This window comes from Copadichromis virginalis, linkage group LG15 (assembly GCF_057382275.1).
Source record: "Copadichromis virginalis isolate Kocher_CV1m ecotype Utaka linkage group LG15, C_Virginalis_male_GT1.1, whole genome shotgun sequence".
NCBI lineage: Eukaryota > Metazoa > Chordata > Actinopteri > Cichliformes > Cichlidae > Copadichromis > Copadichromis virginalis.
Window position 1 is genome coordinate 31,094,360 of NC_140632.1, and position 27,994 is coordinate 31,122,353.

The 27,994-nt window shown below is 40.8% G+C and overlaps 1 protein-coding gene across 1 annotated transcript; it reads left to right on the plus strand.

The window, feature by feature from the left end:
• Positions 1-641: 641 nt before the first annotated feature.
• On the plus strand, positions 642-27,760 carry dse (dermatan sulfate epimerase). Its single transcript, XM_085432911.1, has 6 exons — positions 642-812; positions 4,838-5,303; positions 11,089-11,342; positions 18,228-18,467; positions 20,963-21,170; positions 24,447-27,760. Exons 2-6 carry the CDS (start codon positions 4,882-4,884, stop codon positions 26,191-26,193), a joined length of 2,871 nt encoding a protein of 956 aa, XP_085289037.1. The 5' UTR covers positions 642-812; positions 4,838-4,881; the 3' UTR covers positions 26,194-27,760.
• Positions 27,761-27,994: the final 234 nt, after the last annotated feature.

Here is a 27,994-nt window from a genome sequence, read left to right on the forward strand (position 1 = left end):
GTTGTTTGAGATTTCTTTGCAAACTGACGACTTTTGCTGCACAGATTCCATTAAAATTCAAAAAAACACATTAGCACAAACATGATAAGAGCAGCTGAGTGACTCCAACTCCCATCTGTGTGGAACATCAGACAGCAGTTGGCTACTACTGCCTAAAGTCATATTCATAGAGTCTAGGCTGTAATCTTAATTTTTAATGCTGTAAAGTTGGGCGTTAACTAAAACCTTGACTTTAAATTTACAGAATGTGTTTTTTTGATCATTCCTTTCAAATGTATAACTCTGTCTGTAGCTATTAAACGTGGCTGGTTAGTCTTAATCACTAAACGCCTCGTGTCTCATATTTGATACATGACTTTTGAGTCTCCTACATCATCAGTGTGATTTTTTCCCCCCAGATATTGCAAATATTTTACAAATTTAAACTCACATATTTAGTCATTTTTTTGTCAGGAGATTCAACAGCCAATCAATTTGGGGGAAAAAAAAGAATGTTCTGATTAAACTTACTATTTGAATATATATCCACGTTTTTCTTGCAGTTTACAGCAGCTCTGGTTTGGGGCTTTTCGTTCAGCCACAGTTCATTAGGTCCTCTTAAAGCTTCTCTTCCTGCGGCCCCTCCTCATTCGCCAGCATGACGCTGGCTCCGCACTCACACATACCTCCCTCCTCTCTCTGTGTTTCCTCTTGAAAAAAAGGGATTATTAAATTCTGCCTTTCAGCCGTATCAATCATCTTTTTGAAACCTGCTGCTGTGAGATGACAGCTGGAAGAAGTGACATACGGATTGTGAGCGCCTCTTCTGACAGGTAACGACTCTCCCCCCCACACACATTTGAGAGGTCCTTAAATCTTTTTGGTGGGCTACGCACGAACAAGGCGACTTTGTGCGTGGCTCTGGATTATCAGTACCACCGAAAACGAATATTTCCGCGAGTGTCGGTGCTATTGTGTTGATGGGGGGTGTTTCCTGAAAGCACAGCTGCTTGTGTCGGCTGGTTTTGGGGTTTAATGAAACGCAGAAACTCTTTGAGCGAGAAGTTAGCTTAAAAATTTTAACGTTACTTTTACCGTACCTTATTACCTTACAAACATGAACCAGAGGAGGCAGCTCAGCTTCATACCTGAGCGTGACCGTGGAAAAATACGGAATAAAAGTTATGACTGTTTTCTAATAATTTATTAAACAGCACGTCATTCTTGGCGTACTTCACACTGGAATTAGCTAGTGTTGATAACGAGCTAACGTCCAGGACTTTGTCTTATTACGGCTGTAAAGATGTGCTAAGGTAACATAAAAACAAACCCGAAAAAAAACCAACGTAATAAATATGAGAAAATGCCAAAGGTATCAGCCGGTGGAAAATTACTGAGCGGAGTAAAATGCTGCCAAAATACAAATGTGAGCAATTACATGAGAAGTACAAGCCCAACACTCAGGCCATGCCTAGTTTTCCTGTAAATTGGGGAAATTGTTAATAACACTGGAAAATATCTGTTAAGATGAAAGGTCTGGTATAATTTAAAAAACCTTCTTACTTTTCTTAAAATAGATCACTGTTACCTGGCTAGGTTTTTAATATGATCAGTGCAAATTCAGCTATATAACTTAGTTATATAACTTAACCTTTAAATAAGTCAATAAAAAATCTAAAATTATATTTATATTTTCGGTTGGAGACACCACAGGTGGCACTTCCTTTTGGCTTTACTCAGCCCTGGTGCTCTTCTGTTAGATGAACCTAGCCAATTCAGATGGCTTTAAAGCAGTGAAGCCTTCAGTTCAGAGCTCAGATTCATTTCATATATTCAGGTATTATCACCTGATTTATCCATTGTTTTCTTAATGGAGAAATGTTTTTCTTAATTAAGTAAATCTACAGTAGTGATGTGTCGGTCGCGAACGAAATGGCTCTTTCGAGCCTGTGTTGTGCCAAAAAGTGATTGTCTGCCAAAAACTGAGTCCCAGTGTTTCTGTGTATTTTTTATGTGTAATATCTTTAGGTATGTTCGTAAATAGACTTCGGTGAACAGGGTTTACAAAGGGGTTATATAGAGAATTAAAAAATTATCAGTTTTTCAAGTATCTTTACAACTCTGTGTTATTGTACTTACATTATAACCAATCCGGTCCTTTATCCCCACTTAAAATATTTTTACAGAACTATTGTAATATTTGCTGCCATTTCTGCTGTCCTCTTGGCCAACTTACTCTTACAAAAGACTTTTTAATGTTAATGAGATTTTTTTTAACTGCATAAATAAAGGTTATATAAAAGTCACTGCCAAAAACTGATTGCGGCTTCTACCTTGTTACACGAATGTTGTTTGTGGCTTAAGATGACTTTGTCATCCATAAGGGATGCATTTGACATATGTTTCACATAGTATAGCCCAACAAGTTACTTATAGCAGTTTAAATACGAGCAATCAGTTTTTGGCAAATACCGGAAATCACTTTTTGGCACAACACCGGCTCCTTATCTTTTTTTCACTTCACTCCGCACTGGGGCCGTGTGCTTGCGCTGGGAAGAGTGGGGAGGGCCGGTAGTTACACTCAGTAGTACAGGAACAGAGCAGGAGGGAGAGACAGAGAAAGAGAGCCAGGGACAACAACGTCACATTAGAAAGGTATAGTAGTCATCCGCAACAGAAAGTAGTTGTGGATGATTAAAGGATACAGAAAGTTTATTCATGCAGGCCTATATGACAGAGAATATGCATGTTCTTTTTGTTTTCATATTTTAATTTATATTTAATTGTGTTGTGGTTTGCAGTGTTTTGTGTTGTTTCACTTTAAATTTGTTTAAAAGGAAAAAGCTGAAAAATTAAATAGTTAAAAGTTGAAATGTGAATAGTTTGTTTTTGTATTATATGATTTATTTATTACATTTTATGTGGAGTGAATAAATAAAAGTATATTTACGGTGGACCTAGAAACAAAGCATGTACAAACATGTACAAACTCCAAGCAAGTACCAACGACCGGATTTGGTGTGTGATAGTAACAGGTAAATGAACAATTTTAAAAAAATTATTTGAATATATATGAGTGCTTGTGTATAAATACACAAACAATACACATATGCTTTCAATTGTGTAATTTAAGTGATCTAGGTAGCTCTGTTTTGGAAGTTCAGTTAACGCTAGAAATGTGTTTTGGAGTTTGTAGTGCTTTGTCTCTAGGGGCCACTGCATATATTTATATATAAACATATATAAATAAAAACACATTTTTTACATTAGTAATTCCTTTTGTGCATAATTTTATATTGTTGTTAATAATAAATTAATTAAAGCAACAAAACAACCTGAAGAGCCGGTTCGGAGCCGAAAGAGCCGGTTCTCTAAAAAGAGCTGGAAATCCCATCACTAATCTACAGTGATGTTAAATGGAGAGGGAAGGCAATCATCTCTGAAAAGCTGCAACCATGACATACACACCCCTCACCAAGGAATGATTATCCGTTAAAACAGAGGAAATAAAATATCTTAATCACTGTGTTCAATACACATTTTGCAGATTATGTTTTTACATTCAGTTACAGTAGGATATCTTAACTATCACATGCTTTTTATCCTTTTACAAAATAAAAAAAAAGTCATGTTGTAAAGCAGTGATAAAACATAGAAGTCAGAGCTCAGCTGCAGTCCCAGCCAATCAGCTCGTTTCATTCTAAGGTCATCCCGTACTAGTCGATGGCTCGGCTCATACTTTTCTACACATTCAATTGGCAAATATCATACGGGGCACGCTAGTTAACCTGCTCTAGACTGTACACATCAGCTGAGCAAGCCGCTTTGCAACCCACCTCTGCCCTCCTCTTTTCATCCTTTTTTTGACCTAATTTATATGAGAACTGTTGTCACTGATGCCAGCTGTGCTCTGTGCTTTGCTGCTGCCAAAAAGAAATAGACAGAAATAGCAGTGTTTAAACCTTAAATATCAACATAAAAGCATTATCATAACTATGTAATATTTTTTTTGTATAATATGCCAATTGTAAACAAACATATAAAAGAATCTGCCAAATAACAATATAAATAATATTATTATCATTTTTTATTCTGGTAGCTGAATTTAATGAAAACCATAAGATAGAGAGCTTAAGAAAAAAAAAAGTTTTCTGTTCTGCTTGGTCCTTGGTATAAATCTTCCACCTTCGTGTTCACCACAGAGGAATGTGACGCCTCCTGAGGTCAAATGTCAGAATTAATTCCAGGAGGAGACTCAGTTTTACATTCCGGCTTGAATTTTCTTTCTTTATAAGATGCACGTCCACTTTCAGCCTGTTAGAACGGACTCCAGTCTAGACGTCTTTTAAATCACTACCAAATGCTTTTCCACTGGGGCTTTGCCAAAAGCTCCTCTAAGGTCATGGAATTTACGCTCATGTTTGGAGCACAGTCTCACTGTAAAGCACACCATTTTGGTTTAAAGCGTGTTTCAGTGAACCAGACTAATGTTACTGCAGTAATGGGCCATTTATGACCTCTAGGGCCTGCTCCTCTGGCCTGGCCTGGGTGTGCATGGCAAGACTTGTCTGACAATAGCAACGCCGACTTAAATCCTGTGGGTTTAAGAGAAGGTAAGGCGGTGTTTCATGGAAATTTTAGGCTATTCTTAAATTCTTGGAAACGATAAAGTCCTACTCTATCAGACAGTGCTGATCGTTTCTAAACACTGCTGCCTCTCCATCAGTATGGAAAGGCCGGATCATCAGGCCTACAGCTGTATCTAATTATTCAAGGAATGCAGGGCTTTTGCGAGAAAAAAAACTCTGCAGAATATGGGCCGGCTTTCTCAAATCTTTCTCCCCCTTCCCCTTCTCAGCTGAGCTCCTTCGGCAATGCCACAGCCCAGTCTCCGATGAGAGGATGAGAACCTACACCCGCGGGGCGCCCACTGTCTTCTTCATAAGTCTTCTGTGGCCCCTGCTCTCTCTGGCAGCTGTAGCCGAGGTGGACCCCAGCGGAGGAATCCCCTTCATGGGGGGCAACTACAATGGTCATCCCATGCTGTACTTCAGCCGTGGGGATGTGGAACAGCTGCAGTACGCAGCTGCAGGGACTCACCAAGAGATGGCGAGACGAATCCGTGAGGCCGGGGAGACCATGCTAGAGCACCCCGAGGAGTACCTGCCCCCCTGGAGCCCGGCCGAGTTCAGCGCCCGCTGGAATGAGGTTTATGGAAACAACCTGGGCGTCCTGTCCATGTTCTGCCTGCTGTACCCACACAGGGCCGGGGCCCTCGATCTGGTCAAGGACTACATGGAGAGGATGGCAGCCCAGCCTAGTTGGTATATTTTCTGTTGTTTTTTACTTGTGACTGTGACTGTGACTGAAACTTTTTGTTTACAGTTTACAGATGTTACTCGATATCTCTGCCCCACCCCTACATCTTCATCAATGCAGCTTTAATGCTAAACCACTGCTGTCAGTGGCTTTTTAGTCAGTCCCCTCTCTGGAGTGTTCCGGTCCTTCTCTGTGGGAAGACTCGTGGTAAAGATGCATTGTGGGCCGATAAGTCTGTAGTCCAGGAAATATGTTTAGCAGCTGTTTGCCCAAACAACCCCCACCCTCACCCCAAGTGAGAGGAAATGAAATATTCAGATGTGGGCTGAATAGTTCAGGCCTGGGTTGTGACTGAAGCTCAGGGTCCAGGTGACCTGACAGGGACTGCCTCTAGTTGTGGTTAGTTCTCCTCTGTATTGCATATCATCAGGCTAAGCTACAGTCATTTCCCTAACCAATCTTTCTTGTATTTCCCATGTTTTCAACTTGGTAATCCAGCTGTGGGAGCTCTTGCTTTAGTATGATGTACACTTCATCCTAGAGAATATGTTTCCATCATATGTTTGCTTCAGTTTACACAAGGCTAAGTAATTCTCAGGGAGTTTTGACACGACATTTGCCACCTTTGTATGGAACTTATGATTGTGTGGTTATGACATATGCAACCTCAGTGTTTGAGTGGCTGAACAGAGCTGCAGAGTATACACAATCAGTGCCATAGGGCTCATTATTATCGTTGGTTTGAACATGGCAGAGGGATTTTAGCTTTGCTGCATATCAGCACTTTGATGTCAAATTAGGTAAGAATGTATGATGATGACTATTTTGGATGTGCAAAGGAAACCACAGCAATGAGCTGTTTATATCAACTCTGAACACAGCATATATTATCTTAGGTGACGATAGGTTGCTACGTTCTTCAGGCTTTGAAGTTTCTCTAAGTATCAATTCAGTGCTTTTCACAGAGTTACATTCTGTTTGTTGCAGGAGCATTTTGTTTGAGGGTGAACAAAGCCAAATTCATCCATACTTCCCCAAACTAATAATTAAATATACATATTACTGTCAGTTTTTCAGGTAGAGGTATCCAGGTAGAGTTGAATAGCATTTTTCCCTTAATAAATAAAAAACGACATTTCATATTTACTCTAAGATCATCAACAAAGACAACTAAACGAGTGTGGCAAATTGCAAAAAATGAGAAACTAGGAGAGGGGAAATACTTTTCCACAGCAGTGTATCTGTGTTAATTTAATTCAGGAAGAAAACAAACAGAAACTATTTGGTCACAAACAGTTTTTAAGAATGATAACACAGCTAAATGGAAAAAGTACTCAAAACCTCTAAAATCCAGTCATCTGAATTTAGGCTTTAAATGGTTTTCTTAGCAAACTTAACTGTTTACTGCAGTCAGCATCTTCTTTGGACACTCCACTGCCTTCCTGCTACTGATAAACTATGTGACTGGGTCATAGCATTTATTTTTTATTCATTCGTATTATGATTCAACAGAAAGTGTGTGGGTTTTTTTTAAAAATGTCCTGTCACTCACCCTAAACCTGTTGTGGCAGATGGCTGCCTCTACCTGAGCCTTGATCTGTCAGAGGCTTCCTTCCTTCTCACTGTCACCAAGTACTTGCTCAGAGAGGGTCGCATGATTGTTGGAGTTTCTTCTGTGTCTGCTTTCTAATTTACAGTATTATCCGGCTCAAGCTCGAGGTGGTTGCTGTTGTGATTTAGCGCTATATAAACAAATTTTAACTAAATTGAACTTAATTTAAAATGTGAAAACAAAGTGATCTAAACTAATGTTCTGCTTAGTCCCAAAGTCGTTGTACAAAGCTATATTTCTTTAGCTCCAAAACCTCTTTCAAGTTTAATTATAACAGTCAAGACTTATTGGCAACCAAAATTCTCAGGGGTAAATTTAGACTAGCCACTCGGAAATGTGTCAGTCTAAAATCGAAATGATATAAACACATGCATGTCTATGTTTTTATTTTCCACCTCGCCACATTTCCTACTGTGAGAAAAACATTAGCAAGTCAGCTGAATTCATCCATTCAGCCAATGCCTGGACAATCCTCAGGCTTTTCACAGTCAGCCATGACTGAACTTCATGCCAGTAGCCGTGCTTCCTTATTTCCCTAACAATTCGATTGAGTTCAATGGCCATCAGTTCTGGCTGGCAAATGCAAAAAGGCTGAAAAGTGGATTAAAGTCATTCACCGCTTCCAATTCTACACACATTCTGTTTGAAAGACTAAAACCAATCAGAAGTGGTGCTTAAATACTTTCATATATGGAAATAGTGGCTTCACAATCTTGCAGGAGTCAGGCTCTCTACCTGTATAATATTTGTTAATCATCACCATCTCAGTGCTTGCTTCTCTTACATTTTCAAACAGTTTGCTCAACCTCTGCAGTTTTTGACTATTAATGGTGTAAACAGTGTTAATAAGCAAGATTTAAATCAGCAGGTCCTGCAGGAATGTTGGGAAATTCTTGTGTATAGTTTGAGTTTCCTTTTTTTTTACCAGTGGTTGGGGCGTGTCAAGTTATGTATTTCGGTAAACCAAAGAAGCTGGGGAAAAAGAAGACTTAGACTCGTTTTTCAGAGCCAATTAAATTGTTTGTAATGTTGCTGCAGATCACTTTGTCGATACTTGTGAGATAGTCCTCAGTAAATATAGGGTGAATGGAATAGAACCATGTACTTTTTTTTCTAGGGTTTTTAATTTATTCTAATGTATTCTAATTAGCCAAAAAGGTTTAGCAGGACTTAGACATGCAAAAGTTAGCAAAAGAGCACAGTTAAATCAAAGTCTCCTCTACTGGTGATTTTTATGTTATCGTACTGTGTCACCGTGCCAGTTAAAATGCCCTCTCTGGATCATCATTAGGATGGAAACAGACACCATAGATGTTTTACACCTGGTTCACTTCACAAACAATACATTTGCAATAAAAAGTTTTCCAAATTAATATTATACAAATACAAAACAAGCTATAGCAATATTGCAAGTCCTAGTGACCGACGAGTGTTTTTTGACTGCTCCAGTTTCTTAGAAATTTCAAAGCAGGTTTTGTGCACCACCCATGATTTTCTTCCCTGCATCATTTCCTCCCCAAAGGACTTCAGATGTGGAGAATAAGTCCATATTTCTAAGCCTAATTTGTCTTTCTTTTTCATTTATTGAAAGCAGCATTCAATATTAAAGATGTCAAAATTGATAAATGTGATAATTAACTGTCTTCATCGCGCTACTATACAAACGCTGCTCAAGATTCTTGGCAGTACATGTTCCCAGTGGTGGAACATCATTATCTGTTGTGTCACTCACAGCAGAATTATGTTTCTCCCTTATCTAAACTTGTCAGTTTGTGTGTTATAAAGCATTCCTGTTGTTTCATAGGTGCTCAGTTTTACAAGAACAGAAAGAGAATCTCAGGTGAATTCTTCTTTAAAGGGACAGTTTAATCCTTCTTATTCCACTGCACGGTTGCCATGTTCCCTCCAACCACTGAACAGGGCCAGGGGGATTTTCCAGATTGGCATTAGTGCAATTTACAGGGCATTTTTCACAACATTAGGATGTGTGCCACAGTGCAGAAAAGAAAAGCCACTGAGCATGTGTTTTCACGTCTTAAGAGCACACTGTGAGTTTTCTACTTGGCCGCACTTTTATTGTGGTCACTGAACCTCTCGGGGCCTCTGCAGAGTGGCTCCAGGAATCAGTCAGCTGTGGTATTCATGACCTTCAATTACGCCTGCAACAACCATGTTCCAATGAAGAGCTTCTACTTTGTGGCAGAATGGTGCCTGCCTCTCTGGTGCGTGTGTGTGTGTTTTTTTTTTTTTATTGTCATTGTACATGTGTGCCGGAATAAAATAAAAATAGTGGAATAAAAAGCAAACAAGAGAAATATATAAAATCAAAACTAGTGTGTTTTGGCATAATTTAATATCAAGTCCAACTCTAAGTTTGCAGTAACTTTTATTCTCTTTTCTTTTTTGTCCTTTGGCCAGATTTCAAAAATAAAAAAAGCTCTGATTTTCAAATGAATGAATATAAATTTAAGGATCCAGCTGAAGGAAGAATACCATTAATGCATTTTATCAAGTGTGTAATTGGGGCAGCTGGGGGTTTCTGCGAAGGCTCAATAGTGTGTGTCCATAGACCACAAAGCAGAGCTACCTATACATACATAACCACAAAGTTTAGAAGTTTTAATGGGAATTTTTGATCATTTTTGCACAAGTGCATTTCTGAGGTTAGAGACTACCGGTAATGTGAAGGCCTGGATCGAAGTCTCTGCTCTAGTTGATCCCAGTGGTGTTCTGTCAGGGTTGAGGTAAGGACTCTGTGCAGGCCAGTCAAGTTTTCCACACCAAACTCACTCATTCATGTATGTATGGACTTTACTTTGGTGCACAGTGATGTTGGAACAGGAAGTGGCCATCCCCAAACTGTTTCCCCAAAGTTGGTACTCTTATGCTGAAGCATTAAGAGCACTATGCACCTCAGCAGCTGCTGACTGATTTTATGTGGCCTACCACATAAAATCAGTCGCTTTCACTTTGTTATGACGCCACCAACAGTTGACTGTGGAATATTTAATAGTGAGGAGATTTCACAACTGGACTTGTTGCACAGGTGGCATTTTATCACTGTACCACACTGGAATTCCCAGTGATTTTATACACTTTTGTCCATGGAAGTGATTGGAAAACCTCAATTCAGTATAGCAATATAGTGTGTTACGATAGTAGTGAAATTGTCTAATGCACAACGGGCTGCAGGACAGGGGATACCCCACTACTCATGTGCCATTTTCAGTCAATGCAAAGAAAAGTATGCTTTCATGGCGTGCACTTGCAGCAGATTGGACTCTTTGTAGCCTGGTTGCTGACGTTGCTCCAACTAGTACTGGATGTTTTTGTAGACTGCAGATGCCAAAGCTTGAAAAATGAAATTATAGCAGCATTATAAATTTCTGTGAAAGGTAGTACAACTACAGTGAAAGTCAACAAACTAGGCTTGATGGTTAGTCAAATTACCCAAAATGACAGTATTTAGGATGCTACACCCTGTGCTTACTTTGTGTTGCACTGAAGTGGAATGCTGCCTACTGTCCTCTTTTGACCCACTCTCTACAACAGAGGTGCAAACTGATTCTTAGTTACCACAATTCAAATTTACACAGGAGGTTTTTTCAGTTGAGATGAACAGATTTCTATTATTTGTTGTTGTTGTTGCTTTAGTGTTTAGTGATTTATCCTTGCAGCTAGACTGGAGGTGATAACAGGACTCTAGTCCGGTTTAGATCTTAAGACAGCCTTTGTGTAGATCTCAGCACAATCCATGATGTCAATTATTGGCTGTTAAAATGCAGTCCACACATCTGTAGTTCAGTTCCCTTTAATTAACCTGAACAGAATGGTTGCTTTCACTTTTTTTCTCAAAAGTAACACTTTGCAGTTCACACGTCAGCAGTCTTAGATCCAACCTGGAGAGAATCTACCCACGCTGCATTTCTAATGTCTCGTTTTGTTGGTACACTTGTAATTTTGCTGATAAATCCTATTTAGCGTCTTTATTTTGCTTTCAAAGAGACCAGCCCTTTTACAGCTGCTATGTTAATTAAAAGCCTTTGCAAAGGAAGGCTTTCTCGTTCATTAGAAGCCATTTGCCAGGATTTCGTTGAAAAGAGTGAAAATTTCATACTTGCAATTTCTTTCCACTTGCTGATGCTTTCCCTTCTGTTTGTCTGATCTATGTATTGCAGGCTTGTTAAAGACGCTCCCTGGGATGAAGTTCCTCTTGCACACTCTTTAGTTGGATTTGCCACTGCCTACGACTTCCTGTATGAGTACTTGAACAAGGGCCAGCAGGAACGTTTCCTGCAGGTGATCGGCAACGCATCACGCCTGATGTATGAGAAGTCCTACGTCCGAGGGTGGGGGTTTCAGTACCTACACAACCATCAGCCTACCAACTGTGTGGCTCTGCTCACAGGAAGTCTGGTTTACATGATGCAGGGTAAGTGTGTGATGGTTACGTTTCTGGCTTCGCAGATCCGTTTCTTGAGTTTGTTGCTGTATGTTATTCTCAGTCTGCTGTGCCAGCACACCACAGAATCATAAAACATTGAGATATTAAAGAACTTCTCAGGAAAAATAAATCGTTTGGGGTTTTTTAGGCCTTCTGTGTTTTGTCCAGTTTATTGTCAGTGTTCAGACCAAGGTATTTATAATCCTCCACTGTGTCCACACAGACCCCATGAATGGGTTTTTTTGCCATGTTCACATGCAAGTTTTTCTGTCCATGGTGTAAAAGGTGGAGACAAACAGGGAGAAACAGCTCCTGAAGAAACACACTAACAATAAATGGTCTATAGCAAACATTTATCTACAGTCTTCTGCCGAATTGTGTGATTAAAACACACATTATCTTGATTCCTTTTCTCCTTCGTAACACAGACGATGCCTCTGAAGCGTGTTTCAGTGCAATCCTTGGTGTGTTTTGGTTTCTGTTACTTCCACAGTTGTTCCATCACATTAGTTTCTCCCCAAAATATTTCTGTTGTGTTTTGTATGATTTTTGTATTTCCGTTGGTGCTTTGTGTGCTTTTGCAGCCTTTTCTCTAATCGCTGGTGTTTTCTGCACACATTCACCACAGAAAGTTCGCACTAATTAACAGATTTAGGTAGAATCTATTTACTGAACACCAATGATGCTGTCCATTTGTACTTTATTGCTCACACTGGTGATCATTTTGAATTGTGGAAAAAGCCACAAAAAATTCTGTTTTGTTTTCTGTTTGTGTGCCTCAAATGTTTTTATGAAGAAATATTTTTCCACAAATAGTTTGGAAGTTGGAGAGAAATCCTGGAAACAAAGCAAAATGCAGCCTGACTAGACGATTATCATTTGTCTGGATTTCGTTGAAGGGATTTAGTTAAACATGGTCCAAAGTCTGATTCCGGGAATTCTTTAGGGGGATGGGTTACACTAACACATGATCAATTGTTTTGTTTTTTTACACGACTGTGAGATATTGAGACATTTCATGCTGTCATGTCTTCAACTTAATCTGCTTCCATGATGTTTTTCTCTCAGTCTGAGCCTCTGATCATGTAGGTAAACTTCACTTCCACCGTCTTGGAAGGCAGATGGAAAATGTATGCATTGAATTCTTGTTCTGCACAACTTTGTAGTAGCACATAAAGCAGTACTAGACCTGCTGCAGGTTCCTGTTAGAGTAGAAGGACTGCCATATAGTCAGAGTCAATGTGGAATCTATCCAGCAGCTGGACAAAATCACCTTTGGGTAAGCAACTGAATGACATGCACAACCCTAACCTGACTGGGTGGTAGGGAGAACACAAGACTGAAAGCAGCATACTAGCTAGTTAGCTCCTGCTGACTGTTCAAAATATGAGTGAGGGGATTGCCCTCAAGTAAAATTATTGTTTTTGCTAAAACAGTGTCAGAATCTGTAGTTTTAGTTTTGGTTTTACACTTTATATGTTAGACAGCTGCCCCTTTTCTGGTTTCCTCCTCAGACTTTGGACACCGTGTTTTTAAGTTTCTCCAGTTTTGCTTTTTCCTTTCTTTCTGTCCTAGCAGTACAGGATTCTCTCTTACGACATTGTCGCCACTTTCTCCACTTAAACCCCGCATGAGCAAGTGCTTGGTGAGAGTGGGAAGGCAAAGCTCACTTTCAACAAGAAGAAACTTCTGGCAGAACCAGGCTCAATAAGCGGAAGATAGGATAAAGACACACTGTGGAAGAGACCCAGTGATTAAGAGATTAATAATTACTAATGATTATATGCAGAGAGGTGCATAAACACATAGTGAGTGAAACCTCACTATGTGTTGTAATGTAAAAGGAATTGTTCCTCGCACAGAATCCTGTGGAATTCCATATTTAACCTAAGTTTACATTTACAACAACAAACTGGATTCTGTTAGATAGGTATGATTCAAACCACCGCACTGCAGTACCTTTAACACCTACGGCATGCTGTAATCGCTCTAATAAAATATTATAGCTTATAATTAACTAAGAAAGCTGGGTCAAGTGATGGCTTTTCATGTAAGAATTTAACTACTAATTTAACTGCCAGCTTGAAGGCCTGTGGTACATAGCCGATACATTGAAGCATTAATTAATGGTAGAACTTCTCAGAGCAGTCTTGTAGGAATAGGGTCTAAAAGACATGTTGATGGTTTGGAGGAAGAACTACTGAAGTCAACTCAGAAAGATCAATTGAAGAGAAAGAGTCTCCAACCGATCAATGCTACTGAAAGTAGCTGTAGATAATGTTACGTATGTGAGATGGTTATGAGTAACTTCTTATCTAGTGGTTTAAATTTTAGCTTTGAAGAGATTCACGGTTCATTAGTTCATTAGTTCAGGTTAAAGGGATACTTGGCCCAACTATTTTTTTATCGGCCTGGCTACAGTGCTGCAGAGAAACCTAGGGTTCTTTTTATTTTCTTCAGTGCAAATGTACACTGAACAAAAATATAAACGCAACACTTTTGTTACTGCTCCCATTCCCCATGGGATGGACGTAGAGACCTAAAATTCATTCCAGATACACAATATAACCATCCCTCCCAAACAGTGGTCACAAATCAGTCCAAATGTGTGGTAGTGGGCACATCTGCTATATTGAGATAATCCATCCCACCTCACAGGTGTGCCACATCAGGATGCTGATCTGACATCATGAGTAGTGCACAGGTGTACCTCAGACTGCCCACAACAAAAGGCCACCCTGGAATGTGCATTTTTTTGCGCTATTGGGGGTCTGGGGACCCAGAACCGGTCAGTATCTGGTGTGACCACCATTTGCCTCATGCAGTGCAACACATCGTCGCATGGAGTCTATCAGATTGTCAATTGTGGCCTGTGGAATGTTGGTCCACTCCACTTCAATGGCTGTGCGAGGTTGTTGGATAGTCGTGGGAACTGATACACGCTGTCGTATACGCCGGTCAAGCACATCCCGAACATGCTCAATGGGTGACATGTCCGGTGAGTATGCTGGCCATGCAAGAACTGGGACATTCTCAGCTGCCATCTGCCCTGAACAATGTGAACCATGATTCATCCGTGAAGCGCACACCTCTCCAACGTGCCAGACGCCATCGAATGTGAGCATTTGCCCACACAAGTCTGTTACGGCGACGAGCTGGAGTCAGGTCAAGACCCCGATGAGGACGACGGGCATGCAGTTGAGCGTCCCTGAGACGGTTTCTGACAGTTTGTGCAGAAATTGTTTGGTTGTGCAAACCAATTGTTCCAGCAGCTGTCTGGGTGGCTGGTCTCAGACGATCTTGGAGGTGAACCTGCTGGATGTGGAGGTCCTGGGCTGGTGTGGTTACACGAGGTCTGCGGTTGTGAGGCCGGTTGGATGTGCTGCCATATTCTCTGAAACGCCTGTGGAGACGGCTTATGGTTGAGAAATGAACATTCAATGCACGGGCGACAGATCTGGTTGACATTCCTGCTGTCAGCATGCCAATTGCACGCTCCCTCATTGCTTGTGGCATCTGTGGCATTTTGCTGTGAGACAAAACTGCACATTCCAGGGTGGCCTTTTGTTGTGGGCAGTCTGAGGTACACCTGTGCACTACTCATGATGTCAGATCAGCATCCTGATGTGGCACACCTGTGAGGTGGGATGGATTATCTCAATATAGCAGATGTGCCCACTACCACACATTTGGACTGATTTGTGACCACTGTTTGGGAGGGATGGTTATATTGTGTATCTGGAATGAATTTTAGGTCTCTGCGTCCATCCCATGGGGAATGGGAGCAAAAACAAAAGTGTTGCGTTTATATTTTTGTTCAGTGTATTTCCTTTTATAGCTATCCTTTTTAGAGAAATGGGCTGTGGTTGATTTGGAATGAGTCCTGTTCCCTATCATACGCAAATCATACAGTAAGAACACACTTGTCCTGTGTGTTTGTGTCATACATCTGATGGTGATTTTGCGTAAACTCTTTGCGCAGTTCTTTTGTGTTGCACATGTTAGTAAATGGGGCCCGCTATCTTGAGCATGTCCTTTGCAGAATCTGCCATGATTACTCCAGTTCACTATCTCAACACCATCGACTAAATATGTATGTGAAGCAGAAGAGGAAGGAAATCAAGATGTTCTCAAATTGTTTTCTGGCGTTTAAGATTTAGTACTGATGTAAACTAAATTTAAGCTCAATTGCCGAGAACCACTGTGGTCACAGTGGTTTTATTTCTGCTCATTTTTCATAAAGGTTACCAACAAGCACACAGTTCTGTGACATCTCAGGAAAGTTGCAACCTGACCTTGTCTTGCTTGGTTTCATTTTACTCCCCAAAAATGACTTTGCTCCTGCTCTGCATTACTGAGGAAATACACTGTGTTTTCCTCAGCTTGGTTGCTTTGTTTATGACATATTTATTTTTGCTTAAATGGTAAATGGTCTGTATTTGTATAGCGCTTTACTTGGTCCTAAGAACCCCAAAGCGCTTTACACTATACACAATCATCCACCCATTCACACACACATTCACACACTCAAGTGTGATTTACAAGCAACCTCATGCAAAGAGGTGAGTTTAAAAACTAACTAGGGTGAAGAACTTTGCTTCCTAATAGTTTGGCAACACATGATCGATTTTAAGTGATCCAAAAAACAAAAATCTGCTTTATTTAAGATTCTTTTTTAGCAGCTTCATTCAGGCGTCATGTCTAACGCTGCGCTTAATTCAAGCTTAATTTAGGCATGGCATTAAATTCAGTCCTGGCTCTGAATAACTGAAAGCTTTCCATTTATCGCTGCCAAAAACTACGTACTATATTTTTTCTTCATAGGTTATCTGACAAAAGCTTTTTGCACACTGCTGCCAGTTTGAGAATGAGTTAAAGATGTTTTCATCGTAGCAGTGTACGCCCATTCCTACAGGTCAGATGTCAAAACTGGCCAAAAGTCATTTTATTATTTATTTGACACACAGGGTCAAAGAATTTTAATCAGTATAACAAGAGGCAGATCTGCTTACATAGACATTTTTTCAAAATAAACATGTAACAACAGAAGAGTGGCTTGAGTTATACTGAGTTTATTTATAGACATTTGAGCTTTTATGTGAAAAACATGGAACAATAATCTCTTCTTTGCTTAAACTTTGTTTAAGGACTGGAACTACTTCATTTGTTCAGTAGCTACACAGCTCTGTTAAAAAACTGCAACCAAATCAATTTTATTTTCATTCAAGTGTCGCAGCTTAAAGGCTGAGTTATGTTTATTTTTTTGTCTTCTGAACGTTGATGCATGAAGTGATGCACTCAAGATTGTGAGCGATAATCACCTACACACAAATATTTGATAGTGTTACTGTAAGTGCTAATGTCTGCCTTTTTGATCTTTAAGGGGATTTTTCTCGTGTTTCTTCCACTTCCCTCTTCAGATTCAAAAAAGCCACCAGGCTGAAAAAAAGAAAAGCGTTGCTACGAGGCGACTACCATTCTGTCGCTTGCTTTTAGACGAGTATTTATTGATCCATCCGTTCAAAAAGAACATGTCCTTGTGACATCTCACATATTGTTGTCAGGGATAAGATCGTTTTTGTGTCAAGATGTTAATTTTGGTCCGTATTGCCTGAAACTAACCGGCTGTCCAGACAGACTGAAGGATTGCTCGGCGAGTCCAGGAGCATTAGTGGAAAGTTGCTGTTTCACATTCCTCTGGAGTGCAGAGTGAAAGTGCTCTGAAGGCTGAGCTGGCAGTTGTGGTTCCTAGCACTTAGAGCTTCGTGCCCTCTGTCGGTCAGCTGTCCACAGCGTTAGACTCTGTGATAACAGCTACTCTATGTACATGCGTATGAGCTCACATGCTCATAGAGCCTTTTTTCCCTTTTTGTAAATGTTGGTGTACGAGTACAGTGACTTGTGTGGTGTGCCATCTTTTCGATTTCTGGATGTTCTGTGGACAACATTTAACTGTCACATCATACATGAATGGTGATTATTAATACCTCTGTACCTCACTGTAGTAAAAAGAAGCCTGATTCTTCCCTGAGAAGTTGGGGTGGAAGTAGGTTGCAAAACAGAATACAGATGTACAGTGACTGTTGGAAAACTTAAGCGGCTTAAACTCTGTTTCCTGTATGAAATTTGCCAACTGGATGTGTAGAAGGATATCAGCTGATGTGGGATGGGACAGACATCAGCTGATCTGCCAGGATTGTGGTAGAGTCTGACTTAATGGCTTGCCTGAACTAACGCTATATATTTTTTCTTTCTTTCTTCATTTCACAGCAAAATCAAATCAAAAATGTATCTATGTTCTTTTCTATATCGCAGTTTCCTTTTAAATGTGTGAAATGACGGGATGTGGACATTAATTATATTAAAGTGACAGACAGCTCTGAAGTTGGCTCCTGGACTTTTGTAAGCACTGTTTAAGCCCTGTTTGTGTAAATGTAGTCTTTGTGTCTCTGTTTGATGACTTGTAAATACCTGCTCTGTGCACAAAAGCCAACCAAACCAAACCCATTCAGGGATGGCTCCAGTGGGTGGACCATGTCTCAGAGAAGGGGGGTGTTGTGGGGAGCGTGTCAACCAGAGTTTGCTGACAGCCCGTGATTCCTCAGTGAACTGTGGCTACAGTGTTTATGTGGCTGCATGTTCTCATAGTAGATTCTGTGTGTGTGATCTGGTCTGTGTTTATGTCTAAAGGAGTATATATAGTACAGTGTAGCATAGCTGTGTGATGTAGCCACAGCTAAATATGGAAGCTTTCTTTAGATGGCACCCTCAGATCCATCAACAGGCAGAGTCAACTCTGAAATTGTTTCATGAACTGAAATTTAGATTTAGTTTTGGATTTTTTTGACACCATCTGAACTTCCTGTGTTCCAGGTTACCTTCAGGAGGCCTACCTGTGGACCAAGCAAGTCCTGTCCATCATGGAGAAGTCCATGGTTCTCCTGCAGGATGTGACCGACGGTTCCCTGTATGAAGGAGTAGCATATGGGACTTACACCACCCGCTCTCTCTTCCAGTACATGTTCCTGGTGCAACGCCACTTTGCCATCGGCCACTTCGACCACTCTTGGCTACTTAAACACTTTGCCTTTCTGTACAGGACCATCCTGCCCGGTAAAAGTGACACCACATACTGCCAGCAAAATTAATTATGTGATTTTTTTGTATTTTTTACTGTAATGGTTATATTTAGGCAAGCACATAAAAAGTCAGTAACCTGTGAGGAAGTGTTTATTCAGCTATGAGTGGCCTAGACATCTGGCTTATGCCTACTAGAACGCTTCCAGCCAAAGGCCTCATTATGTTAGCTTAGGCATGAAAATTACCTCAGGCTGCCCCACTGGAGAGCACCCTCTCCTCTGAACTGATATGGGGCATGCATGCGTGTAGTTATTACCTTTCTGGATGTCTGACAAAGCTGTGCTGAAGCATGCGGGGATCTGTGGTGTCCTGGGGGTTTGTCTGGAGGTCAGGGCGAGGGTAGCAGTGGGAGGAGGGGCCCCCAGGTCAAACTCAGGCATTTTGCAGCCAATTGCTGACAGTTTCTATATTGTAGCTGAGCAGCAATTCTGCACCCAGAAAGCACCTCTAATTGCACTGACCAGGAGAGCCTGAGCTTCAGAGCCACAATAGCAGCTTTCTCCTCCTACCAGACAGGAAGACAAGGCCAGATTATCCCAAACTGGCCTCGGAGCACCCTGAATGATCGCTGTCCACTAACTGTCTGTGTTTTTCTTTTGGGATCTTGTGAGATCTTAATGAAATAATAAGAGGTTTAATGTTACTTAATTGTTCACTGTTTTTAATGTTGTGTTCTGTTGTTGGTGTGTATTGGAACAATAGCTCAAGCTGAAGCTTCACAGTTTAAAGAAGCTAAAGTGTCAGAAGACAGCTGGAAAAAAGGAAGTAACTGTCAGTTTAAGTTCCAGTATTAGTCTGAGTCTTGAATGCAAATGAAGAGATGCCAAGTGCTGTAATGTAAATTGCATGTCCATATGCTATTTTATATAAATGGCAGATTTACTTACCAAAGCTACTTTTCCAGACAGATTTTGAAATAGATAACAACCTTCTAATAAGTCAGTAGCATTTTGACATGTAATTTAATGACATGCGATTTTTAAATGACTAAATCCAAAATTTCAGAGTAGTGTTTTTTTGTCTTTCCTCTCATTAACTCATATGACGTATAAGATTTATGTGATCACACTTAAATCCAGGTTGGAGATGGTTGGTGTGGGTAGTTTTGCGTAGTATATTACCATGTTGTATGGAGATGCAGTGTTTATGTTATTTAATCAGGTTTTTTTTATCATGTGTTGCATGAAAATGCCACCAGAGCACAGAGTCTACTGGTGGATGAGAGCAGCTGAGCTCAGAGAGCTATTAAAAAAAGCTCTAAATAGTAACTTTTTGGGCTGTTGAGTTTCCATATATCTATGACAGGCATTATCCAAGGAGATGATTTTTGTGACATCATGCCATATATTCCAGTTACCTGGATTGATACTTGTGTAAAACCTCTGTGTTTACCTGAGCACTCGAAACGCTTACTGTAGTGTACACACGCTTTCATCCCTTTAAGCCCTGTCCATCACACCTACTCCAATGCATGCATTTGGCATTGCCAGGGATTGACCCATGCTATCTCCTGAGTTGGGATAGACCTTCTTATCATCCTGACAAACATGACATTATGAGTTGTCTGTGTCAAGAAAGTGTGAGTGCACCTAAAAACAGATGCCACCCAAGCAAAATGAAGGCTAGGCTGAAGTACAAGCTGGAGGGTGAATAATGAAAAAAGGTGGAAGGTCAGTTGTAGTGGGTGTTGCTGAAAGACTATGGAGGATTGTTGTGTATCTTTGTATTTTGTATGGTTGCTTGTATGTTCTAAAACTGTTGACAGGATTAGAGAGTCAGTCAGTTGAAATATAAATGACCAACGTTCTCATAGATGTTATTGTCAGTTCATTTGCAGTGTTTACTTAAAGTTAAATGAAGAAAGGTTAATTTCTATACAGATACAAGAAATATAATTCTACCCATGGTCCAATGTAAAACTAATCTAAGTACTGCTGTGCAAAGGATAAAATGAAGACATTAACTTTGGTTTCAGTGTAGATTACACTGAAAGCAGGGGCTTTATAAGTCTGAAGAGACTTACCTTGACAGTGTTTGTGCTATAAGTTCCCGAGTGTTTGGGTTTGACAAATGATTTACTGTGATAACATGTTGTAGTTACTATAACGGGTTTCTAAGAATCCTCTCAACAACAGAGAGCAAGAGTTTCCTTATGTAATTATAGACAACAAAACTGTGTGAACAATTTGCACTTAGTGTGGAGCTGAGCTGGGCCACAGAGGTTTAAGATGGGGAATGCTCTTTTGTTACACATTTGTGATCACAAGCCAGATCCTTTCATAATGAGTTTTGCATGGTTGAGTTTTGTAATTTGCAAAGAATTCATAGTGTTTAAAGTGCTATTTTTGCACATTTTTTGGCTCTACAAACCTCAAACTCACTCAGTACAACATTTTATTTGTCATGTGTACCCTTTACAAATGAAATATGGTGTTTTTATCTTCTTTGTGTTTTCACCATCTCACCAGGATTTCAGCGAACTGTAGCAATTGCAGATTCCAACTATAACTGGTTCTACGGGCCAGAGAGCCAGCTGGTATTTTTGGACCGCTATGTGTTGCGTAATGGCAGTGGAAACTGGCTGGCAGATCTAATTCATCAAAACAGGGTAATGGAAGGGCCGGGGCAAGCTGGAAAAGGCCAGCGATGGTGTACTCTCCATACAGAGTTCATTTGGTAAGCTGCTCAGGTTAATTTCATCGTTTTTTTGTTAGTGACAGTACTTTAACATACACTTCTGCACATCTTGTCAGGGGTCACTTTTTGGTCATTTGGTCAATTTTTCATGTAAATTTAAATGGATAATATGATAAATTGTTGCCTTTTTTTACACTTGCCAATGTTGGGCTGGAAGATCATCCATTTAACAGGACAGATGGCCATGAGAGTCTCTTGGCAATGAGCATGAGACAGGCACCCACTAATTATTCTTGCACCAACTGCGGCTGCATGGCATTAGCTGAGAGAAATGCAAGGCAGCACTCGATCCTGACATCCTGATTGTCAAAGTTTTGCTGTCAGCTGTTTCTCACTGCAACGTTTCAGCTACTGGAAGGCCTTGGTCACCGACCTTTGGGTGCTAACCAACACCTAACAAGTGTATTGAGGCTTTCTCCCTTGAAAGCAGAGGCTTGCAGATTTTTCTATACTTGGATAATTAGTTGACATGCGGCCCTACTCAGATGCAGACTGTCTTAGACATAAAAACTCTTCTTGTGTTTGTTCAGTTGCTGGGGAAACTGACAGAAGTCGTGGAAGCCACTGGGGCTTCTTTCTTGGGGCCCCCTGCAGGTTTGTATCAACAGCTTGGGCCTTGACCCCCAGAAGGACCAAAACAGGCCAGTGGTAGTGTTGAAGTATTGCCTTCAGTCTCTGGACACCTGGAGGAACTGGACTTTTTTTGACCCGTGGTATTCCTTTGGATCATTTCCCTTCCACGGGGAAGTGGTGGTTATAGATTCCTCCCTCTAAGGCTGTAGTGCTGTGTGAGACCACAAGATAACATGTATCATGATAACCAATGGGGCACCAGATCAGGTCAGTTCCTGGAGGCTCAGCAGCTCTTAACATGAGCTTCTCCTCACCTTGTGAGAATGAGTCAGACATCATTTCTGACTAAAAGTCCCCTGGTGTATGAGAGGAGGCTGAAGCCAGTGGTAGATCTAGCAAAGGCATGGCCCCAAGAAGGGATGGGTATTGATAAGATTTTCACGATTCCGATTCCATTTTCGATTCTGTTTAGCGATTCGATTCTTTATCGATTCTCTTATCGATTCTTTTTAAAAAAGGAGAACACTAAGGTCGAATAGCTTAGAACTTTGTTTTATATCTTCTCTTTGAACAAGATAGAAATTTAGGAGTAACATGGCCTTACAAACCCAACAGTGAGATCTCAAGAGATCCAGCCTACGGCTCTTCAATGGGGTGTCACAGGGTCCCCAGGAAAAAAAATTGTAAATGTAAAATAATAAAATAAATATTCTTCTGTAGCAATAACAAAGTATAACATAAATTATTCTGTAGCAATTACACAAGAATATCCAGTAATGTCCCTGCCTACAATTAAACACATTCACTTACCAAAAATTGGGGGCATCTGCTGTGGCAAATGGGTGCAAGCCTTTTACCACAAACTGAGTCACTGCTCGGTGACATTCGTCTATCCTGGCCTGAAAGGAGACGCTACCGGTAGATTGCAGTGAGAACTGCCAGCATCTGAGCCAGACTCTGTCTGTCTCTCTCATCATGGTCACCTAAATGCACAGTAATGGCAGGTTTTGTAATAAGGCAGATCGCGCTAACATAATATGCACTGTTAGTTGATTATTTACCTGCGGCATTAACGGGAGAGGACGTGCAAACGTTACCGCTGCTGCTGGGTTGAGATTCACGAGTCTGGAGCGGAATTAAAAACACGACATTCATTTAAGGTTATCGCGTGTTTTGTGAGCAAATGCTTTTGCATATTCGTAGTGTTTCCTCCCTTAAATGAAATATCCACTTTGCAAGTATTACCATACCATACCAACTTTATTTCTAAAGCACTTTAACATAAAACCAGAGTTTCACAAAGTGCTGTACATGTTAATAGCATACGTAAAGAAAATTAAAATGAGATACGATAAAATAAATAAATACAATAAATTGAAACATGTTAAAACAAATTGAGTCAACCCCTCTAATCAATGCCAAAGGCTTCAGCGAATAAATATGTTTTAAGAAGACTTTTAAATTCAGAGAGAGAAGAGGCCTGCCTAACATGCAAGGGCAGATCATTCCACAACTTTGCAGTGTTTACTGCAAAGTTGCAAAGATGACAACAGGCAAGTTGCCCTGTTGTCATCCGTTCTCGTAAAGTATAACCAAACTTTTGAGCGTTTGAGCCGCTTACGCGCTGTGTAAATGACGCTCCGCAATGTGGTGACATCCTTCAGGGCGACTGGAATCGATAAGGGAATCGTTTACAAAAATGGCAAACAATTCCAAGGAATTGAAACAGTGGGAACCGGTTCTCAACAAGAACCAGTTTTCGATACCCATCCCTAGCGGCAAGTGATCTGTTTGCTTTGGAAACATCAACGCACTCACATACTTGACATACTTTGCCCTGTTCAGGCTCTAAGACATTGACATGACTCCTGGCTTCTGTAAGATAGATGCAGTCTTGGTCTATCATGAGAGGCACAAACAGAGGCTTTTAAACTGGGTTGTTGATACCATTTCAGAAGTGTAGAGACTTCAGGGCCTCCAAGTTCCACCTGTGAAATGTCCTTCCACCAGGAGTGGAGCTGTGGAGAGATGTTTCCCTCAGTGACATCTGTGCCACAGTTCTTGAGCTTCTTCCTGTACCTTTGCCTGCTTCTGCAGGGTTAATGTGGTCAACCCTCATCCTGTGGTGACAGCAGTTGTGCAGGGCCCTTTGGTCTGCGACTGAGTTGTAGTCTGAATCTCTTGTGACTTTGTTGGCGTGAGTCATCCAGGTACTTAATGTCTTCTCTGGCGGTCAGCATTAAGTAGAACAGTGCCAGTCTCTGCATTTACATGTGCTCAATTAACCTTGATTAACATTTTAATACTATTAATTAATATTTTAATATTTTTTTAAAATAAAAATGACTGCTCTAGGATAATAACACCAGCAACAGCCCAGTCCATGATGGTTCTTTTAAATGGTGTAATGAGTCTGATACTCAGTTAAACATATTTAAGATGAAATATAGACATAGTCATTGATTTTAGAAAATCCACTCATATACATAATGGATGTGGTTTCGCATTGTCTTGCTCAAATTTTCAGACAATTTCTTTTTCCTTGAAAGGTTTGAAAATTTGCAAATATTTTTCCTGATTTCAGGAAATATTTTTCCTGAATTGGTACATTTATTTACATTTTAGATAGCATCCCAACGTTTTGGATTTGGGGTCAATAATATCTGTCCTCTGGTTCTGCAGGTATGACCCAGGCCTGGTCCCCAAACCCCCATCAGATTTTGGAACACCCAAGCTCCACTACTTTGAGGACTGGGGCGTGGTAACATATGGAAGCGCTTTACCCGTCAAAGCCAACAGCTCTTTTCTGTCCTTCAAGTCAGGGAAGCTGGGGGGACGTGCCATCTTCGACATTGTTCATAAGAACAAGTACAAAGAGTGGATTAAAGGGTGGAGGAACTTTAATGCCGGCCACGAACACCCTGATCAGAACTCTTTCACGTTTGCGCCCAACGGTGTCCCGTTCGTCACTGAGGCACTCTATGGACCAAAGTATACCTTGTTGAACAATGCGGTTTTGTTTAGCTCAGCCTTCTCAGGGAGTTGCTTTAAGCCATGGGCTGGACAGGTTACAGAAGCCTGTGATTCCAAGTGGTTAAAGTACAAGGTGGGGCCAGCTGCTGATGCTCAGGGGAGAGTGGAAGCTGCTATAGAGAGGAAGGGCATGATCTTTATCCGAGGAGAAGGACGTTCTGCTTACAATCCAGAACTGAAGATCAGGAATGTCCAGAGGAACCTGCTCCTTCTTCATCCACAGCTCCTGCTTGTTGTCGACCACATCCACCTGGATCCTGACAGCCCTGTCCGTGCCATGAGTGCCTTCTTTCACAACACAGAGCTGCCATTCCAAGGTACAAAGGTAGATGGTGTTCATGGAGCGTTTATATCACACGGGGAGGATAAATATAAGATGTTCTGGATGGATGACACAAACTACAGTAACAAAGGGGTGGTAGGCTACTGGAATTACCCTCGAGGATACCCTTATAATGGCTCCAACTATGTGAATGTCACAATGCCATTGAGGTACCCTCACACTAGGATGGCCTACATTTTCTTTGGACCAGGTGTGGATGTGCAGAGCTTTAGCCTGCGTGGGGATAATGAGAGGGTCGATATCTACCTGGCCACCAAGAAACACATCTACACAATTTACCTGTTGACTGCAGAGGTCACCAGCAAGGCACTTTTTGCCATGGTGCTATTGGACAACAAGAAGATCGTATTTGAGAAGGAAGCAGCTGAGGTTAGCAGCTTTCCGGAGGAAGTGGAGGAATATGTCAGCCTAATGGAGGACAACCTCCAACACGTCAAGCCCGTCTTCCAGCAGATGGAGAGGCACATCCTTGGACGGGTCCTCAACACCGTCAGCTTCCGAAAGACAGCAGAGCGCCTCCTCCAGTTCACTGACAAGAAGAAGACGGAGGAAGCCATTGAGAAGATGTTCGCTATGTCCAGAAAACAGAGCAAAGGTAAGGGGGGGAAGAGAGTGAACCTCGGAGATAAGCTCTCAGAGACTCTACCTGACATTTTTGCACAGATTGAGGTGAACGAAAAGAAAGCGAGACAGAGAACTTCAAAGCGCACATATGATGACAGTCCAGAAGAGGGCGATGCAGATACGCGGGCCTTTGTGGATTACGCAGACAGCCGCAAGAACAGAAAGGGGGGCTTTTTCAAGGGTCGCAAATTCAAGGAAGTTCACATGGTCGCCACAGCAGGAAGCGACAGTTTACCCAGCACGGCTTCCTACATACGCCTGTTCCTCCTCCTGAACATGGCCACCTTCTTTTCACTGCTGGCTGTACTGCTGACTCGCTTTAAGAGGGGTCGGAGTCTGTACACACAGAGATGTTTCTACAGCATCCTTCTGATCGACTGCTTCATCCTGCTGTACCTGTACTCCTCCTGCTCTCACACGCAGTGCTGACATCACGAGTGTACTGAGCACGCCAGCTGATCCGTGTGCAGTTTGAATGACCTCACACCTCACTCTGAGCCAGGTCTTATGACAGGATAGTAAGGCCACTGTTCCATAAAACAGAACTGAGATTTCAAGAAAAAAATGGGAAAAAGGTGGAAGGTTCAAAGATTAATTTTACAAGAAAAGTGTTGATGGTGTGAGACAAAGTTAAATCACAAATCCAGCTTCCATCACATAGTATGAGCATCTTGTAACATTACAGATGGTATCAGTCAGGCAAGTTTTGCTCCTAATCTCATGATTTGTAGCGCATCTTATTATCACCTGTATTGTTGTAATATCACAACTTTTGCTTTTATTCTCACGGGTGTGTAATAATTCCAAAGCCAAGAATGAAATCATGGTACAAACATTGACCATAACATCTTCTCGTACTGCGATACCCACATGGAGCTGTAAACGCCAAGTTAAAGAGTGCTAGGCTGATGAAAGCTGTAATGATGTCAGACTGCTCAGGTAAATAATGAACTTGAAATACAGAATCAGAATAATAGAGAGTTTGTTTGTGGTGTGTTTATTTTTCATTTCAAGCACAAAGAGGAAGCAGCATATATGTGCCAGTGGGAGGGCACTAAAGGTATCCACGGTGTACTTTCAGCTCCTCCCTTATTTCCGCAGTGGATGGATCCATGTTTTGATTAGGCACAGAATTTATACCAGATTTTACTCTTATTTTCTAATTGTTATATGTATAAAAAACAGTAAATGGTAATGTTAGATAATTAATTTGCATGAGCTAATTTAATGTTTGTTGCTTTTGTCTGAGAAACATTCCCTGACTCAGGATTGGCAGAGAGTCAGCTTTGTGAAACACTGGCAGAAACTTTAAACCCCGCCCCCACCCACATATACTTCTAATAATTTGTTTTATTTGAATAAAAACAACTTTTTAGCATTTGAAGATTTTTATTTGAACTTTTTTGTGTACAAAACAATCTTGGAATGTTGACTTTAATATTGTGATATAAATTTTAAAGTTCTGTACTGCCCAAAATCACACACTTACCTCAGGGCTACTTATTGATTACTGATCTATAGATCAGGACTGCATTCTGGTAATGAGTGTACACTTATGGGAAAAAACAGTAGTCTTTTTTTGTCATCTCACAGAAAAATCATAGTATGAGACATGCAGTATACATAAACATTTACTGTAAGAGTTTTGTCTTTTCCATGTGGGTATTCTTGAAGTCTCTGGCTGTTTCTAACAGTGGCTTTAATTCTGTGGGATGTAATGAGTGTCTGTTTAGGAAAAGCAGTGATTCCAAGTAGGAATGTTTGAATTGCCAAGATAAGAGGAGACCACCTCTAATGTAATAAGCTTCTGTGGAGCTTTAGAGATCTGTGTGAAGGTGTTCTCAACTACAATGCCATCTCCACATTTGTACTTGAGATTTGTCTTGCTCTACAGAATTGATAGCAACACTTGTAAATGTATATATTTTATGTTAAAGCGAAAATATATTTTTTGGTCTCTCTTTTTTTTTTACCATTTGTAAATAAAGTTAGAACATGCAGAAGTTTCAATTCGCTGTGTGTTGTGTCCTGTAAGCGTGTTACAGTATGAGCAGTACTATGGCCACTGCGCCATTACAGCTGTGGAATCAAATGCTGATCAACACTTCAGTGTGTTACATCACTTATTTTTTCATGTACTGTTGGCTGACAGGGTTGTAATTTGGTGTAACATTAGAGTTTGGCCCAGTGAAGTGACCATACACAGTGCTAAGTTCTCAACTAACACATC